This window comes from Hypanus sabinus, chromosome 1, assembly GCF_030144855.1.
Source record: "Hypanus sabinus isolate sHypSab1 chromosome 1, sHypSab1.hap1, whole genome shotgun sequence".
Lineage (NCBI taxonomy): Eukaryota > Metazoa > Chordata > Chondrichthyes > Myliobatiformes > Dasyatidae > Hypanus > Hypanus sabinus.
In genome coordinates, this window is record NC_082706.1 from 126,623,356 (window position 1) to 126,642,971 (window position 19,616).

The 19,616-nt window shown below is 41.6% G+C and overlaps 1 protein-coding gene and 1 long non-coding RNA gene across 3 annotated transcripts in view; one reads left to right on the forward strand and one right to left on the reverse strand.

Moving 5' to 3' along the window:
• Positions 1-19,616, reverse strand: part of lama1 (laminin, alpha 1) — a 340,811-nt gene that overhangs the window by 105,708 nt on the left and 215,487 nt on the right. For both annotated transcript variants that reach the window (XM_059975999.1, XM_059976007.1), the window contains 5 exons: positions 15,380-15,501; positions 13,351-13,437; positions 12,776-12,969; positions 10,527-10,669; positions 1,258-1,356 (listed from right to left, as the gene is read on the reverse strand). In XM_059975999.1, coding sequence (XP_059831982.1) covers positions 1,258-1,356; positions 10,527-10,669; positions 12,776-12,969; positions 13,351-13,437; positions 15,380-15,501 — 645 coding nt within the window. The remainder of the gene's footprint in view (positions 1-1,257; positions 1,357-10,526; positions 10,670-12,775; positions 12,970-13,350; positions 13,438-15,379; positions 15,502-19,616) is intronic.
• LOC132397352 (uncharacterized) overlaps positions 1,363-19,616 on the forward strand; it is a 37,343-nt gene continuing 19,089 nt past the window's right edge. Inside the window, exon 1 of the long non-coding RNA XR_009513343.1 lies at positions 1,363-6,571. This is a non-coding gene — a long non-coding RNA (uncharacterized LOC132397352). The remainder of the gene's footprint in view (positions 6,572-19,616) is intronic.

Below are 19,616 nucleotides of genomic sequence, written 5' to 3' on the forward strand. Positions count from 1 at the left end.
CAGGAGAGAACACACTTGCACTGATGTAGCAACAAAAGAAAAGACAGACTCATATGCCCTTGGAAATAAGCCTCTTGGTTCACCATGTCTGTCTGACCATTATCCACCCGTTTTTAAAAATTACCCTCATACTCCTATCAACTCCTCCCAGATGCTAACCCTCACCTTGGCTTATTTTATAGGGGCAAATTAACCCATCAATCCACATTTCACTGGATGCAGTGCCTGGAGGGAACACGCGTGGCCACTGGGTGAATGTGGAAACCACATAGACACTACCTAAAATCAGCAATGAGCCCAGGTCTCTGGTGGCAGCCCTACCAGGCATGCCACCATGCCATTCCTGAACGGTCCTACTGCACAAGTGTGCCTGACTTACACTCCGATTCTTTAGTTAAACTAAGTCTCTCCTGCCTGTACATGACCCATGTCCATCCATTCCCTGTCCATTCTTGTGTCTAATGGATTCCCAATGACCACCAGTGTATCTGTCTCCATCATGATCCCTGCAGTCCATTGCAGGTACCCACCATGCTTGTTTAAAAAATTTAATCCTCACATCTCCTTTAAACTTTCCCCTCACTCCTTAAACACACTGTCCTCTAGTATTTGATTTCTCTACCTTGCAAAATGGTTTCTAGCTCTGTCAGGCTCCGATGCTCCGGAGAAAGCAATCCAAGTTTGTATAACTTTTCCTTATAGTTTGTACCCCCAAAACCATGCAGCATCTTGGTAAACTACTTCTTCACCCATATCCTCCCTGAAATGGGGCCACCAGAATTGAACACAAAATTCCCAGTAACATGGAAGTGAAGTTCTGTATAACTGCAATATGATTTCCTTACTCTCATACTCGAAGCCCTAGCAAATGATGCAAGCATGCCATAGGTCTTCTTTACCAGTCTATCAACGTGTATCGATCACCCTTTCTGCTGCCAGGGAGCTAAGGAATTGGACCCTAAGATCCCGCTGTACATCAAATAGAGGCTGTTATTCACATGGGATGCCCAAGTAGGAAATAAGCAGTCGACTAAATACGGACAGATTAAGTTGCCTAGAAATACATCCTCATTCATCAGCATGCAGATTACTGGATCCACTAAAGTTCACTGGATTCTGGAAAACAAAGCAAAACACCCGAATGCCACTATACAACATGACAAGTTCAACTAACCAAAGGCGAATTTCCAGGTGAACATCCCTTGTTCAGTGAAATTTTGCAACTTTAACTGAGAAGGAGACAAGGATGTGGCTTACCTTCTGCTGTAAATGATGGATGTCCGAAGCCAACGTAGACACCTGTCCTTCTGCCTGCATCATTATGGCACTTGTCTTCCTTTCCGGTACCATGGTAATCTACAAGGAAAGCAGAAAACACAACCATCTTCGGAGCTGTTTAACCCAGTAACCTATATTAATTAACTATTTAAGGTTTGATAAATTATTCATGCTAATGAACATAATGTAAATCCAACATTCTGTATTCTCCACTGATGAAAGAAAATCTGTCAGGATAAACGCAACTCAGCCTATTTTGCCTGTCAATACGATCATGGCCAATGTAAGATTTAACTCCATATACTTAACTTTTCTTTGTGCTCCTGAATACTTTTGTTACAAAATGTATCAAATTAATCATTGATCCAATTATCAACTGACTTTTGCACAAAAGTATTCTAATTTGCTGCCACCTTTCACATGTTGAAATCATTCCAATTTAATTACTAAGTTGATGGCCTCAAAATTGACTCACTAATCTATGGTCCACAACTTGAGAGCCAGCAGAAAGTTTCTTTCTACTAATCCGAGCAGTTCACATTAGCAAAAGTGTGGATGTGGATTTCTCTAACTTCTGGTAACCACTCTCCTTTGTTGCCCTGCTCATTTTTTTTCCCCTTATCCTACCCTTTTCTCCTCCCCCACCATCTCGATCTGCACATCACCCACACATTCCATGGTCCATTGTCCTCTATTATATTCCATCTTCTTCAGCCCTTTCTCTCCGCTGTCTATAACCTCCAAACGTATGGACCACTCCTACTCTCCCCCTTCCTTAAAAGTTATTCCTTACACATCACTCCTACTTTCCTCCTTCCTCACCTGACTCTCGTCCCCTCCCCTCACCTGCATTTATCTGTCACCTGCCAGCTCTTCCTCCCCCCTCCCCCCCCCCACCCTGTTATACAGGCTCCCCTTTCTTTCCAATGCCAATGAAGGGTCTCATCCTAAAACATCATCTGTTTCCCTCCATGGCTGCTGCTTGGCCTGCTGAATTCCTCCAGCATTTTGTGTGCTGCTCCAGGTTTCCAGCATTTGCAGTCTCTACTATTTAAAAAAATCTACATATTCTGGAAATTTGAAGCACAAATCAGTAAATGCTCAACATTTCGGACAGCAACTGTGGGATGAAAATCAGTATAATTGCTATTCCAGCTGAATGTGATTTTTCTTTTACATTTATTCTGATTCTGGTTTAGTATTAGTTATACGTAGTGAGAGACAGTGAAAAACTTTGTTTTGCATGCCATTCATATAGGTCATGAGGTAGAATGTGAGATCAAGAGTGCATCTTATTGTTCTGGGGACTATGTAATAATCTAACAGTGGTAGACAAGCTCCCCTTGAGCCTGCTGATACATGCTTTCAGTTCCACATGATTTCACTTTGTACCTTCAAGTTGCTAAGACAGGAAAGAAGTAATCGGGGGTCTCCTTCCGTATTGCCTCACTGTGAACAATGACCTAACCCCTCCCCTCCATCTTAACTCCCATTCTGCAGCTAAAATTTCATTATATCACTGAAGGGGGGATGCTACTATAGTTGAATAGGTCACAACTGTTCACTGGATATGTTGACACAAGAAGGCTAGGCACTTGATAATTGTCATGTTGACAAATATATTCCAGCTGTCAGCAAAGCATGGCTATATATAAAGATGGAAAGGGGAAAAATACTGTTTTGTTAGTAGCACCATTGTGATTTAAAATGATTTATCAAAAATGCAATAGTTACTCTCACATTTTCTCCTAGTTACATCAGAATGCAAAGCAAGACTTGATGAGTGGGTCCTCTATCTAAATACTAAGCTATGTGGTACATAATTATCATCAGTTAAAGTACAGCAGCTCATGCTCTCAGGATGTGTCAAAGTGCTTTCCGGCCAGTGGAATACTTGTGGAATGCATTCACTAGGGTTGAAAGACTGTGCTTGTGTATGGAGGGAGGGGAAATGGGGCTTGTTTTGCTGCTCTCGTTTTGTCACTTGTCGGATTCAGTTTTGCTCTGTGTTGTTCATTGTGGGCATGCTATGTTGGCACTGGATTGTGTGGCAACATTTGAGGGCTGCCCCAGCAAAATGTTAGGTTCTGTTGGTTGTTAACACAAATGACACATTTCACCCTATGTTTCGACGTACCTCTCATAGGTAAATGAATTCCTAAATTACAGACAGACAGACATCCTTTATTGATCCCGAGGGAAATTGGGTTTCGTTACAGCCACACCAACCAAGAATAGTGAAGAAATATAGCAATATAAAACCACAAATAATTAAATAATAATGTTAATCATGCCAAGCGGAAATAAGTCCAGGACCAGCCTATTGGCTCAGGGTGTCTGACACTCCGAGGGAGGAGTTGTAAAGTTTGATAGCCACAGGTAGGAATGACTTCCTATGACGCTCAGTGGAATGAGTCTCTGGCTGAATGTACTCCTGTGCCTAACCAGTACATTATGGAGTGGATGAGAGTCATTGTCCAAGATGGCATGCAGCTTGGACAGCATCCTCCTTTCAGACACCAATCTACAGCAATCTAACTCTGAGGTCAGAGGACTACCATTAAACAAAACCTCTATATTCAAGTACTTTTCCTTCTACACTAATTCCTGCAGCCATCGGCTTCTCTTCAGATATAAAAATTCAATTTGAGTGACTGTGTCTTCCATTGGATTCTAGAACTGTTTTCCAATAATGCCTATTTAAAGGGCTATCAGTTACTGGTAGCAAAGTATTTTCCACTTTAGTTCACTAAACCCTGTTTTTTTTTACAATGCTCTTTACTTTGACAATTCTTGCCAGCAGTGCTGCAGTGAAAAAAAAATTGCAACTATAAATGTTACCTGCAAGTTGAGTTCACTTATTTCCATAACAGGTTGAAAATTTGAGTATCAAGACACAAGATGGCATTACCAAATCTCTTGCTGTGGACTCCTTGAGCATTCAACAAGCTCAAGGATGCAGCTGTTCCACATTAACTGACTTCAGCAGTTATAGTATTGGCTCCAGGTGTAAACTGCTGCCTTTGCCAGAAAGCATCTGTCTCATTTAACACCTAGAGAACTGACAACATCCGGCCAAGTCTACCTATAGGACTTACCACCTATTCTACAACAGCACTGTGAGAGTCCTCTTGAAAAATAAGTAATTACTTATTGCAATCCAATCATCTTTATTTTGAAAAGATGCATGTTATCATAATTGGACACTGACAACTACTCAGAAATATTAATAAAAATATCAATTATTTCAAAATTTCATTAATCAGTGTTTTCTAAGTGGTAATAGCTGCTGTGTCAATACTTCAAAGTATGTAGTTCAGCAGATAATCACTGAAGAATGGTTTGTTTATGGCATTTCACCATTGCTAGATTAGTACGAATCTTCCCATTCTAACACCTTTTGCATGTGTGATATGGGCTCCACTGGAAGAACTGGGAAGCAAAGTCAATTCCAATTGCCCCTATTCAGGAGTCCCCCATTTTTCGAATGTTCGCTTTATGACACCTCGCTGTTACAAAAGACCTATATTAGTTACCCATTCTCGTTAACAGGAAGTGTTTTCACTGTTACAAAAAAAGGCAGCATGGACCCCGAGCAGCCAAGCTCCTCCCCGGAACTGCATTCTAGCCACCATTGCTTAAACACGTGCCTGTGAGCATCTGTGCTTTACGTCAATTTATTTTGTGCATCCGTTAGCAAGAAGAGTTCCAAGGCATCGAAAAAGCCTAAAATAGCTCATAAGGGTGTTACACTTAGTGTAAAACTAGACATGATTAAGGGTTTCAACTGTCGTGACGAAGTAAGGACAAAGGGAGTTTGGCTTGTGGAAGTTGACGAAGATGATGTTGAAGAGGTTTTGGCATCCCATGACCAAGAACTGATAGACGAAGAGCTCAAACACGAGGAAATCTGCAGATGCTAGAATTACAAGTGTAACACTTACCCAACAGGCTGGTATATGTCTAGGGGAAAAGGAGATCCAGCCACACACCAACCCCACCTCCCGTACACACAGGTGCTGTGAGAATCGAGTTTATGCCGCGCGTACACACACACATCATATCAAACTCACACCAGATACCGTCGTGGAATACACTTTAAGATTTTACTAAAACTAAAAGAGTACTATGCAATACAGTATATATGAAGGAAAAGAAAATAAAGTAAAAGGCGCCAACTTATCAAAGATCAGTCAGTCTAGTGCACATCGTTGGAGCTCAACCATCAAACCATTCGACCCCTCGTCACTTTCCTCCGACCTCCACATCCTTGCACCTGGGACCACCCGGGTGGTCGACCGACTAGTGCAGCTCACGTCCACCTTCCTCGGCGTCTCCTTCCCGACTTCCCTGAAAAGACCACGAAAACCCCCAAGCTCCCAGCCCCACAAGACAAAATAACGTTCCCCATTGGTCAACAAATGAATACAATCCCGATATCAGCAAGTCTAAAGCTAAACAACTGTGAGAGAAAGCACTTATCATACAAAGAAACATTCCTACTCTTAACAGAACAAAGAAGCCATTTTGATTAACATACACAGAACATTGTATACAAGCAACACACACAAAATGCTGGTGGAACGCAGCAGGCCAGGCAGCATCTATAGGAAGAAGCACTGTCGACGTTTTGGGCCAAGACCCTTCATCAGGACTAACTGAAAGAAAAGATAGTAAGAGATTTGAAAGTGGGAAGGGGAGGGGGAAATCCAAAATGACAGGAGAAGACAAGAGGTGGAGGCATGAAGCTAAGAGCTGGAAAAAGTGATTGGCAAAAGGGATACACAGCTGGAGAAGGGAGAGGATCATGGGACGGGAGGCTTAGGGATAAAGACAGCTGATGCAATTGGAAGAGAAAAGGATAACAATTGAAACCAAATGCAGTAGCGAATGGCACAAAAGTGAAGTCGTCCAGGAAGTGAACGTGAAGCAACTGCATGAGATTGACAACGCTACAATAATGGCAGAAAAGTATGACTTTAATTTTTAAAGGGTACCTAGGTTCAGGGCATATTTGCATATATAGTTTTGAGTGTTTACAAAGAACTGTATGATAGAAAAATGCACGAGGCTAAACAGTCAAGTGTACTGTCGATTTTCAAGCCTTCCACATCTGCCACAGCAGACGATGAACCTCGACCTTCGACATTGAGGCAGGCAGACATAAGGTGACCTGCCTGCCCTGACGGAAACAGATGATGATGAGATGACACCCCAGTGTCCCAGCGCCCCAACCTCTGATGACTCAGCCTAACACACCATCATCAGTGTCTTCACTGTCTTCCTGATTCCGGTAAGTGAAACTACACTGTACATACATTATTTCTACTTTATATAGGCTGTGTGTTTTTGTGTTATTTGGTAGCTTCATAGCGTAAAGGTTACTGGAGAGAGTGCTTCTGCCGAGAGCGCTTGTACCGAGTGTTGCTGCTGAGAGCACTTGTGTGAGATCTTCTCTACGGCAGACAGTGCTGCAATGATTGCAGAAAAGTGTTTCTACTTTATATAGGCTGTGTATCTATCATATCATTCCTGCTTTTTCTATAGGTATCTGTTATTTTAGGTTTTATGTGTTATTTGGCATGATTTGGTAGGTTTTTTTTGGGTCTGCGAACATTCACAAATTTTTCCCATATAAATAAATGGTAATTGCTTCTTCACTTTACGACGTTCCGGCTTACGAACCATTCCTTAGGAACACTCTACCTTCCAATGGTGGGGAAACCTGTACTGAGGAGGCTGTCACAAATCTGCAAAATCAATGGGTCTGGACTCACACAGAGGACCGATGGGATGAAAATGGTAGGTCAGCTCTCTATAACCATTTACAAACATGCAGCAGTTTTACTGGTAATAATTGTTCATCCCAGATTTATTTTAATGACCCACTCTTCAAGGTTCGAAGTCAGCTTCTTTCCCGCTGCTTCCGATTTTTGAGCAAACCAAAAAAAAACAAAATCTAACTGCTTGAACTGTGTGTGTTTTTTTTAAACCAAGTTATGTCCGATTGATATTAGTTTGAATTTATGCTAATTTATATTATGCTAATTTGTTTGTCATGTTTCTACAGTGTTGCTGCTGCTGCAAAAAGCTCATTTCATGGCACTTATACCCTGGTTATGTATGGCCATGTTGAATAGTTAAACTTGAACAGAATGACCTTGAGTTTAATAAACTGCAAGGTAGATCCTGAACTCAAGCTCTCCATGTCTGTCCAGTGAAATAACCATTAGACTATCCAGAACACTGTGTCAGCCCCACGACATGTTGAGTTTGTATGTTCTTCCTGTGGTCACTGAGTTTCTCCCAGGATGTTCTCCTAGATCAGGGGTCACCGCGGACCAGTTTAATATTGACAATATTCTTGCAGACTGGCCGACGGGGGGGGGAGGGGTGGTGTTAATCACGACAGGAATGTAGGTGATAAAGTCAACTATAAGTCACTTACAAGTGGCTTATGCACTCAATTTCGTTTCTAAAAGGGTTTATCTAACAAATTTAATATTAAACACACAGCGCATATTTTCCTCATGTGAACATATAAAATCATTGCAACACACCAGTGAGAGGGCAAGGTAAGGGCCGGAGGTCCGCGCATAGGGGGCACGGCGGTTGCAGTCCGGAGAGAGCAACCAACTGAGTGAGGAGGGCAACAGGGTGCATGCTCACCCTCCTAGTAGATAAGTAGGATCTATCAGCCGTCAGAAGTTTGGCTCGAGGGATGACTTTCAGTCGATCGCAGCGAGGTAGCTGCTCTGATACTTATGAAACCCTGAGCCCAAATTAGGTCGTCTGCGAATATTTTAGCACCCGGTTCCTCACGAACATTCGGTGTGCTAAACAGGTTTAGAGGTGGCACACAACTGTCTGTGCTCCAGGCCAACCAGGAGGCATGCTCCAGGTGCGAAGCAGCCGGTTACCCGGGCCAACCAGTGACGCCTGGTGCGAGGGTATCACTGTGTTTAGGCTACTGATGACCTTGCGTGCACTCAAGTTCAACAGTGGGCGTGACAGGGAATGAGCAAAGGTGCAGCTGATTCGTATCGTTTCGTATCAACAAATCATATCGTTTCCTCGCGGCCCAGTAGCACATGCTTTGCGGCCCGGTGGTTGGGGACCACTGTAATTGTCTGGGTAAGGGGTGGAATCTGATGAGGAATATGAAGAAAATCAAAGGGTCAGGGTGTGATCAGTGTAGTGGCTAGTATGGACTCATTGGGCTGAAGGGCCTGTTTCTGTACTGTGTCTATCTATGACTATGTTGTTAATCCCACAGCCTTTAAATAGTTATGAGTATATTATTAATGCTTCTTTGCTGCAGTGGAAAAGAAACATACAAGTTTATTTTATTTACATGTAAATTAGCTCAGAAATGTGTAAAGGCTGGCCAATTTTTAACTCATTGGCTGAACCTGTTGCATAAGTCAAACAAGGAGTTCTTCTGTAATTACAGGTTTCAATACTGTATCAACATTAACAATTTGTGGATGTCACTGTGCATTGCATCTAAACCAGTGGCGCACAACATTTTGGTGAGAAGGGCCAGAGTTACAATCTAAGCGCTCATCAAGAGAGAGATGTTTTGCTTTAACCCCGTGTAACCAGATATTTATATCTAAAATCACATGAAACTATTTAAACCCTATAGCTTTTGCTGCTCCATCTGCTACCTTCCTTCTGCTTCACTTGCTTCCCCATCCCTCCTCCCCCTCAACTCACTCTCCGCTCCACCAACTCACTCCTCCTCCACTCACAGCCTCTCCCCTCTGATTCCCTCTACCTTCCTCCTCATTACACCTCCCTCACTGGTTCACCCCTCCTTACTCTACTCACTCATCCTCCCCTCACTTTGCCCTCCCTCCTCCATTCACTCCCCTCTCCTCATCTTCCCCTCCCTGCTCTACTCACAGTCCTTCCCCTGCAGCTCCCCCTCCTCGTTCCAATGAGTGAAGCTACACACCTACGCAGATGACCCCTGTTCAGGCTTCTACAACAGGGCTGACCTGAGAAGACTGACAAGCACAACTAAGGACAATCTACTCCACAGCACTGAAGAGGGAACGGGGGTAAGGGCAGATGAGGCTTTCACGTTTGACATCATGGTGCGCTGAAGGGCCTGTTCCCACTCTGTACTGTTCTTTGTTCATTGTGCTAAGGATTCTATGTCAAATGTCTATGCCCTACATACACCTCATTTAGAAAAGGACAATCACATTTTCAGAGAGGCACAATTTGACCCGAAAACTGTGGCACTTGCATTGCAAAAGCACACAAAGATTTGTGGAACAAAATTTTACATGGTGGTCAGCCCATGCACATGATAGCATCACCAACACCTGCAGCATGTGACGTATTTTAAAAAGTTTGGGAATTATGGGCTATGGGGAACTAGCACCGAAGAGATTTGGGGCAGATTAGCCACAACGATACTGAGTGACAGAGCAAGTCTGGAAAAACAACTCCCCAGCTACTTACCTCCCTTTCCCCCTCCGGGTTTCACCTATCACCTTGTGTTTCTCTCCCTTCCTGGTTTCACCTATCACCTTGTGTTTCTCTCCCCCTCCCCCACATTTTAATCTTTTTATTTCCTCCAGTCTTGCCGAAGGGCCTCGGCCCCAAATGTCAACTGTACTTTTTTTCTACAGCTGCTGCCCAGCCTGCTGAGGTCCTCCAGCATTTTGGGTGTGTGGCCGAAGGAACTCTCAGTAGGTTGAGCAGAACCTGTGGGGGAAAGGAACTGACAATATTTTGGGTTGAGGCCCTGCATCAGGAAGACCTTAGCTGATTGACCACAGCACTGTAGTAATTTACCCGAGAGAATTAAAGAATATCTCCAAGTTTGCGAATAGCACATAGCTGTGAGGTGGAAGAGAGGGAATTCAGAATGACCTGGAGAAATTAAGTGAGGGTTCAAAAGCACAGCAGTTGTGATACAACGTGGATAAATGTGATGTTATCCAGCTGGACCAAATAATAGGAAGATAGATTGTTATTTGACTAGCAACAGATTAAGAAAAAGGAAGGTTCCACTAGATCTGGATTTTGTTAGGCATCGATAAAAAGTCTGCAAGTGCAGCAGGCAGCAAAACTAGATGATCAGTTTTGACTATACTGAATGTTAAAAGGATTAATTGGCCTTCTCCCACCCCGAATTTTAATTTTTTTATGACTGCACTCTGACCTCCATGTTACTGTGCGGCAAGCAGCTCTCAGTCAAGCCACATGGAAGTCATTTTTAAATATCTCACCTTGTATTTCTCAGTGATGTTTTCAATGGTAGAGATGAGATTATAAGGAGCTAGGTCAAACCCTGTGAAATTAATTGCCATCAAACTGGCTTCCAGGTTGTCAAGGTCGAACAGCAGAAGCCCTGTACATTCATCGTCACAAGCTGAGGATTGAAGGATGTGAAATGTGAGAAACAAAGTGTTATTAATTCAGGAAACGGAAAACACTTTTGCAATGATTTTGTTGCTTTTTCAATAAAAATGTTTAAGAAGAATCTTTTCAACTTCCATTTGTAAAACTGCACCTGTATATTCTACTGGACCCACTCCCCAACCTTTGTAATCCCAGCATTCAGATAGCTGTAGAATGACTGAACAATCCATGATATTCTGGAAGCATTGCTCAATATTAATCATCATAATTTCATCAAGAACCAGGAGTTTGCATCAACAATCTTTTTCTGCCCTTTCAGCACTTGTATTTTAATCAAGTAATGATTTGGGCCTTTCTGTCGATATTTTAGATGATTTTCACTGGTGAGCCCCACTTCCTTTTCAAGTATCTTCACTTGTCTTGACTTCCAGCTAAATTTTGCTTTATGTATTTAAAAGAAGGAACAAATAGTCCTTATGTTAACTTTTAGATCCTACTCTTCTGCCTCCCCCACCTACTGCAAACAAATAAGTAATAGGAGATCTGCAACTTGCTCCTCTAAAGGAAAATGTTAAATGGTTGTAAGCTGAACACAAAGCTATCTTATGTAAATTACTGTTATTTGGTGTTTCCATTTTCAGACTTAAAAGCCCTAATTTATCCAAACATGCTTTATTTGAATATGCAAAGTTTGGGATGGGCGGCTCCCTGTGCTCTTCATTAACTTCCGGGCTGAGCAGGATTGGAAGTAAATAAAACATGCAAGTTTCAAAACTGACTCATTCTCACTAGGCAAGTTAACTCAGAGCTAATGGCCCCAATTGCTACAGTCACTTAAATAACATGGAATGGTGGATTTCTTTCAAAGTGCTCCCATGCAAAGCATTGAAAAGTTTCTTTGACAGTAGACCAACTTCTCTTTCAGGCTTTATAGTTCAATGTGCTAGTCTCAGGGAAAGATTCACACTATAATCAAACTTGAGGTTACTTATGACTCTGGGTGTTAATATAAAATGCAACACAAGATTAGCTAACCACTGTACATGTGTCATGACTTCTTTTTTTTCCCCAAAAGAAGTGGCCTCCTCCACTCAATTATGTGCTATCTGTCTCCATAAGAAAGAGGTCTTCTCCCATCAGGTTGTCCAGCAAATCTGCACTAACCATCAAAGACTCCTTTTACACCCATTCCAGTTTTTATTCTCCCCACATTTTTGCCAGATTCTACCACTCACCTTGACACTAGAGGAAATTTACAGTGGCCAATTAAACATCTTTGGGATGTGGGAGGACTCAGGAACACCCAGGGAAAACTCACAAGAAGACAGTGCGACATCGTCACAGACAGCACCGGAGGTCAGCTCTGAACCCAGCTACGAAGCTGTGAGGCGGCAGTTCTGTTAGTTGTGCCATCTCTTCAAAGAAGCCAAGATGGCAGAGCTAATAGAACCGCTGCCTCGTGGAGTGATTTCCATGTCCTGCCATGGACACATAGAGACAAATTATCGTTAATTGACACCTCTCAGCTTGAACTGGAGCTAAGTAGTTCCACAAAACAGGCACCACTGCCCGACAGCAACTGTGTATTTGATGCCATACAAATGAATAGAGCCACAGTATAAACACTGTGGCAAGATGTGGTTGCAGGTCATTACAGATCAATATCCTAGTGCCTTGTTTCTCGTCACTGTCCCTTGCACACTGCCATTAAAATACTGATAGCTGTGAGCACCAAGTGCGTGCTCAGATAAATCAATGACTCAAGGGTTCCACCGATCTGCACTGCTGTAAACCTCCTTCATGCTTACAATACATGCACAACCATTCAGTAGGAGTAAGGAGCAAGAACATTGACCTCTTCCTCTATCAGAGACATTGAAGCAATTGCTTCCATGGCTGAGATTAAGTATGAGAGCACTAAGAACCTCATTCATCTGATTGGTTCAAATGCAAAGCAGGTAATTTTAGTTTTAATTTGGAAAGGCCTGTGATTAAATCCACTCTTAAAAATGTTCTGGGCTGAATCATCATTCAGGTGGTCAATAAAATGCTTGCCGTTAAAATTCTGTAAAGCAAAGTTGAAGAGAAAGCAAGCAGTTTAAGAAGAGATACTTACATATGCATTCAGTTTCCACCAGCACGTGCTTACGTTCACACTGATCACAGAGTCGACCCGTAACACCCAATTTGCAAATGCAATGGCCCAGGAGAGAATCACAGTTATTGTGGATGGAACCACTTGGATTACATTCACATTTATGACAGTTCCCATCTGAAGCACGTGGGTTACCATAGTAACCAGGAGTACATCTGGAGACATGGAGGGATAAATAATTATTGAGGAAAAACCTGGTATTTAATATCACTTTTCTGATTTCCAAAGTATTTTTCAGGGTTTATAGAACTTGGTAGCAGAACGGCCACATATTAAAATGAGTGGATTGATGTGACCAAGTCTTAGTTCTTTAGTTGAACGTAATTCCACATAAATTTACATTTTGCATGAACGCCATAAAACCAAATGTGCTGACTAGGTTCAGATTTTCTCATTAAATAATACTGCTCATTGCTGCACACTGATTAATACAAGCCATTTTCATCTTAAAACTGTACAGTTGATTTATTCTCTTGATAAACCTGTCACCCCACAACTAAACAGGCTCCAAGATGCACAGTGACAAGAAAACCAACCTTTCACAGTACTGTCCCTCATAGCCAGGCAGGCAGGCATTACAGCGGAAATCACTCACACCTTCTAACACGCACGTGGGGCTAAAGCTGGAGAGAAATGGGATAGAGGAAAATTACTTTGAGGCCAAACAGATCCATGTGTTCATGAGAATTGAAGTCCCTTGATCAACAACTCCAATGCAAACTGAAAGGAAAGTATCTTGGTTGGAAATGGATTTGGGACACATGGGATTCTGTTGTTCATAATAATTATCTCTGTACTGGGACCAAAAAACTACTGGGGGGGGGGGGGGGGGGAGGTTAAATTATACGATGGGATAGTAATGGGTAGCACAGTTTCAGCAGCCCAAGACAAAATCATTACAGTGAAGTTACTTAGCTGGAATGCTGAGTGTCCAGTTCAAAGCTGACACCACCTTGTCAATATGTTTTACATTATTACCACATGTAAAATAAACACACTAAATTTACAATTAAGAGACAATTTAAAATTGAAATCCCTTTGATTAACCAATTTAAACAGACAGTCTAGCTGACTTGAGTGTTTGATTCTGATACTGATAAACTGAAGTAACGTAATCAAGGGAATTCAGTGCAAAAACTCATCAGGATTAAAAAGTGCGCAGTGAAAACTCAACCGATTTGAGTTTACTTCTTTCCAAAAAGCACCACAGGTGGATGTGGATCTCAGTGAAACATTTAAAACCTCTGAAAGTCATGCATCAGAGAAACAGGCCCTTCAGCCTTCTGAGTTTACACGACCAGCAAGCGCCCATCTACCCCAATCCTACTTTCTATTCCATCAGCCCCCTGTAGATTCTTCCACTCACGCCAAGAGAGTGCACTTTACTTTGGCTGATCAACTTATCGACCCACATGTCGTTGGTATACGAGAGGAAACCAGAGCACCAGGGGGAAGCCCACAAGGTCACAGGGAGAACGTGCAAACAGGTCAGGACAATGTAGCTGTGTTGCCGTGCTGCCTGTTTCAATTTATTTGAAATAATGTCTTGCTTTTGACAACTTTACCTGTTAAATTCAGCACAAAGGTGCTTGTGTATCATTAGAAAGGATTGCAAATAGCAGGCTAGATCTGCACCCTGACTGATTCTGCTGCTGGTTCAGTCAGCTCCAAACTTAATGCCTCAGCTGTTTCCCTGCCCTTCCTTTCTATTTCCCCATCACACCCAGTTATCACAGTGTTGAAAACACAACAGACTCTGCAGATGCTAGAAATCTTGAGCAACACACACAAAACGCTGGAGGCAGTACCTTTGGAGGGGAATAAACCGGTGTTTCGGGCTGATACCATTCATCAGGACTGGAAAGGAAGGGGAGCAGAAGCCAGAGTAGGAAAGTGGAGGGAGGGGAAGGAGTACAAGTGAGCAGGTGATAAGTGAGATTAGGAGAGGGGAAAGGGTGATGGGTGGGAGGGGCAATGAAGTAGGAAGCTGGGAGGGGGTAGGTGCAAGAAATAAAGAGAAGTGGAATTGAAATGGGTGAGGTGGTGAGGTGACATTGGTGAGACCCAGCACAGATTAGGGTCACTCTGTCGAGCACCTGTGCTTGGACTGCCACAAATGGTAAGATTTTCTGGTGGCCACCCATTTCCATTCTGACATGTCTGCCCATGGTCTCCTCTACTGCCTCCCTCTAGTTCCCCTCAGTCTACAGTCCTCTCCTGTCAGATTCATTATTCTTCAGCAGTCTGCCTATTCCACCAATCCCGCCCTAGTTTCTTACTTCATGAGCCTCCCTCACACCCACCTTCCCCATCACCAATCACCAGCCAGCTTGCATTCCTTCCTCTTTCATCTGCCCCCTTCCTTTCCAGTCCTAAAGAGGGGTATCGGCCCTAAACACGGATTGTTTATTCACCACCACTGATGCTGCCTGACTTGCTGAGTTCCTCCAGCATTTTGCGTGGGTATCACAGTGCTGTGGGAGAAACACCATGGAAATACTTCCCTTTTGCTCAAGAAAAGAAGTCAACCTCTGCAACTTGCATTTGCCTGTAATCATACTTTACCTGCCAAAGTGGGCCCTGGGACAGGCACAGAGTGAGCAGTCATTGATAGATCCGTTTACTCTGCCATAATATCCTGAAGCACACACTTCACAGTGATCTCCTGCTGTGTTGTCTCGACATCCCTGGTTTACAGAAATAGAGAATCACAAATAGAGCGTTGTCACTCAGCAGGGTTTATTTACTGATTGAGATAGAGCATGGAACAGGCCCTTCTGGCACTTTGAGCCATGCTGCCCAGCAATTCCCTGATTTAATCCTAGCCTAATTACGGGACAATTTACAATGACCAATTAATCTCCTTACTGGTACATCTTTGGACTGTGGGAGCAAACTGGGGCATCTGGAGGAAACCCACGTGGTCATGGGGAGAACGTACAAACTCCTTACATGCAACAACGGGAATTGAAGCCAAGTGACCTGTACGGTAAAGCGTTTTGCTAACTGCTACACCCAGTGGTGGCGGGAATAATCTGTGTACGTTGGTGTAACCAAAACAAAAAATTGTCCAACTGGGATTGACAAGATAACTCTAAAGCATTTAGGCTCTGAAGAACAATCTCTAAGCAGAAATAAAATGCTTATTTTTTCACAGCACTGAGGGTTTTCTTTGCGACATTGAACTGAAGTCGTGTTTCTTTACTGCCTCGTAAAGCATAAAAGTTGACTTTGTTGATTTGTTATATATTAAACCATTGGAGGTAGCCAATCGGACCCCTGAACCCCTAAGGTTATCCTTTATTCTTTCGCAGAATATGGGTGTCACTGGCTACGACTCCATTTATTATCAAATCTAAATGGACTTGAGAAGCAAGTAGTGAACACCATCCTAAGTACTTCAGTCCCTTTTAGTGAGGGTGGTGATGCTGTTGTCAGTATGTGGCAAATGGTCACACTTTGGAACATCAACTGTGGCCAAGAATGTTTAATACTTGTAATTTAATTCAAGACCAGACTCTGATAGAGATCGTATATCTAACTAAAGTATTATTTTCCAATCCAAAATATCTCTTATGATATACCTAGATTTGCCTTGTTTATTTATATATTGTATCGTTCATGATTTGGGAATACTCATTTATACTGTAATCATTGCTTATGTATTCTTTCATGTTCAGTTGAAATGTGTATGTTTGTAATCCCATTATCTATGTATCAATTGTATTTTGTTGATATTAATAACAATAATAAAAAGATTGAAAAAGAAACAAAATATCTCAGCATAACTGCAGACATGAAATTTTTTAGAGATAAATTAATTGTTATGCTTTAAGCTATGACCCATTCATAAATAGGAGACATTTTAAACCAGGACTTCACCAGAGATTATTGTGTAGGTTTCACAGCAATCAATACAACATTAACAAATGGTATTTATTGTAAATAATATTAAAATTAACCTAGCTAAAATTGATACTTAAAATCAACTAACTGTCCAAAAAGGTCAGGTTGCCATAAAATGACTAAAGGATGATCATGTCCTTTAGATCTCATTTTGTATTAACTCAAAAAAAATTTTTTAGTTAGTCGAGTGCACAATGTACACTCGGCGGGTCAGTAAATTAAGAACTTTGCATACTCCCTTCTTTTAAAAGGGTATAAATAATACCAAAGGGGGTGGGGTGAAACATAGGAGCAGAATTAAGCCCATCGAATCTGCCCCTCCATTCCATCATGGCTAATTTATTACCCTTCTCAATCCCATTCTCTTGCCTTTTCCCCATAACCTCTGATGCCCTTAATAATCAAGAACCTATCTATCTCCACTTCGAATATACCCAATGACTTCACTTCCACAGCTATCTATGGCATATAGATTCCACTAATTCACCAACTTCTCTATGTTCTAAATGGATGTTGTTCTATCCTGAGGCTGTGCCTCGTGGCCCTAGACTCTCCTGTGAAGGGAAACATTCTCCATACATCCACTTTATCCAGGCTCTTCAATAATTAATAGGTTTCAATGAGATTCCTTTTCATTCTTCTGAACTCCAGCAAGTACAAGCCCAAAACCATCAAACACTTCTCATATGTTAACCCTTTCATTCCCGGAAACATCCTCTGGACCCTCTCCAAGGCCAGCATATCTTTTCTGAGATTCGGGGACCAACACTGCTCACAATACTCCAAGTGCAGTCTGACTAATGCCTTATAGAGCCTCAGCTTTACATCATTTGTCTTATATTCTAGTCCTCTTAAAATGTATGCAAACACCATCCTCTGGTTAAAAAAATTCCTTCTCATCTAAGGTGGTAAGGATTTGCCTTCCTTACCACTGACTCAACCTGCAAATGAACATTCAAGGAATCGTACACAAGGACTCTGAAGTTGCTTTGCACCTCTGAGTTTTGTATTTTCTCCCCATTTAGAAAACAGTCTGTGCCTTTATTCCATCTACCAAAGCACATGACCACACACTTCCTGACACTACAGACCACCTAGCACTGTTTTGCCCAGTCCCCCAAACTGTCCAAGTACTTCTTCAGATTCTACTTCCTCATCACTACCTGCTCTCCACCTATTGTCATATCGTCTGCAAACTCTCCTACAAAGCCATCAATTCCATCATCCAAATCACTGATATATAACGTAAAAAGAAGGGCCCCAACACTGACCGCTGCAGAACACCACTAGTCACTGGCAACTAACCAGAAAAAGCCCTCTTTATTCCCACTCTTTGCTTCCTGCCAGTCAGCCAAACTTCTATCCATGCTAGTATCTTTCCTGTAAATACCATGGTCTCTTATCTTGTTAAACAGCCTCATGTGTGGCACCTTGTCTTCTAAAAATCTAAATCTAAGTAGTATCTATCCTGCCTGTTATTTCCCTATAGAATTCCAACAGATTTGTCAGGCAAGATTTTCCTTTAAAGAAACCATGCTGACTTTGGCCCATTTCCTCATGTGTTTCTAAGTACAGCAAAACCTCATCTTTAATAATGGACTCCAACATCTTCCCAATCACTGAAGTCAGGCTAACAACCCATAATTTTCTTTCTTCTGCCTTGCTCCCTTCCTAAGGAGTGAAGCGACATTTGTAATTTTCCAGTTCTCTGGAACCATTCCAGAATATATTGATTCTTCAAAGATTATTACTAATGCATTCATAATCTCTTCAGCTATCTCTTTCAGAACCTTGGGTGTAGTCCATCTGGTCCAGGTGACCTACCTACCTTCAGACTTTAGATTCTCAAGCACCTTCTCCTTAGTAATAGCCACTCCACTCATTTCTACCCCTTGACATTCGAATTTCTTGCACACTGCTAGTGTCTTTCATAGTGAAGACTAATGCAAAAGACTTATCAAGTTTGTCCACCATTTATTACCCATTATCTCTCCAGTGTAATTTTCGAGTGGCCTGATTGCCACTCTCACCTCTCTTTTACTCTTAATATATTTGGGGGAAAAAACCCTGGCATTCTCTTTCCTATTATTATCATATTTACTTTTTTCTCTCCTTATGGCACTTAAAATTGCCTTCTGTAAGTTTCCCAAACCTCTAACTTCCCACTAGTTTTGACTACATTGTGTGCCCTCTTTTTTTTGCTTTTATGCTGTCTTTGACAATAAGACCTTAGACCATAAAATTAGGCCTTTTGGCCCATTGAGCCTGCTCTGCCATTTCATCAAGGCTGATCCATTTTCCCTCTCAACCTCATTCCCCTGCGTTCACTCTGTAACTTTTCTTTCTTTCTTTTTCAATATTTTTATTAATTTTTTAAAAAAACATAACATAATAATATTACATATGTTATGAATACAATAGATTTGAAATTGAGTTGATAACAAGATAACAATATCTTATTAAACTATCAGCGAAAAAGGATCATACAATAACAATCTAATCTATATTGATTATACATGAAAAGATTAAAAATAATCATCAAAAGAAAAAGAAAAAAATGTAAAATATAAGAAAAAATGTATATTTAAAGAAATAATTTAAAAAAAACTAAACCTAAACTAACATGGGCAATAATAATAGTTTATAAGTATATGATAGTGTCAAAAAACTCCAGAACTCCATACCAGAACAAGAATAATAAGAGTAAAGGTCTGGAAGAAGTCAAATTAATTCATGTTAAAGTGTCGAATGAACGGTCCCCAAGTTTCTTCAAATTTAATTGATGAATCAAAAATAGTACTTCTAATTTTTTCTAAACTTAAGCAAGAAATAGTTTGAGAAAACCATTGAAATGTGGTAGGAGGATTTACTTCTTTCCAATTTTGTAATATAGATC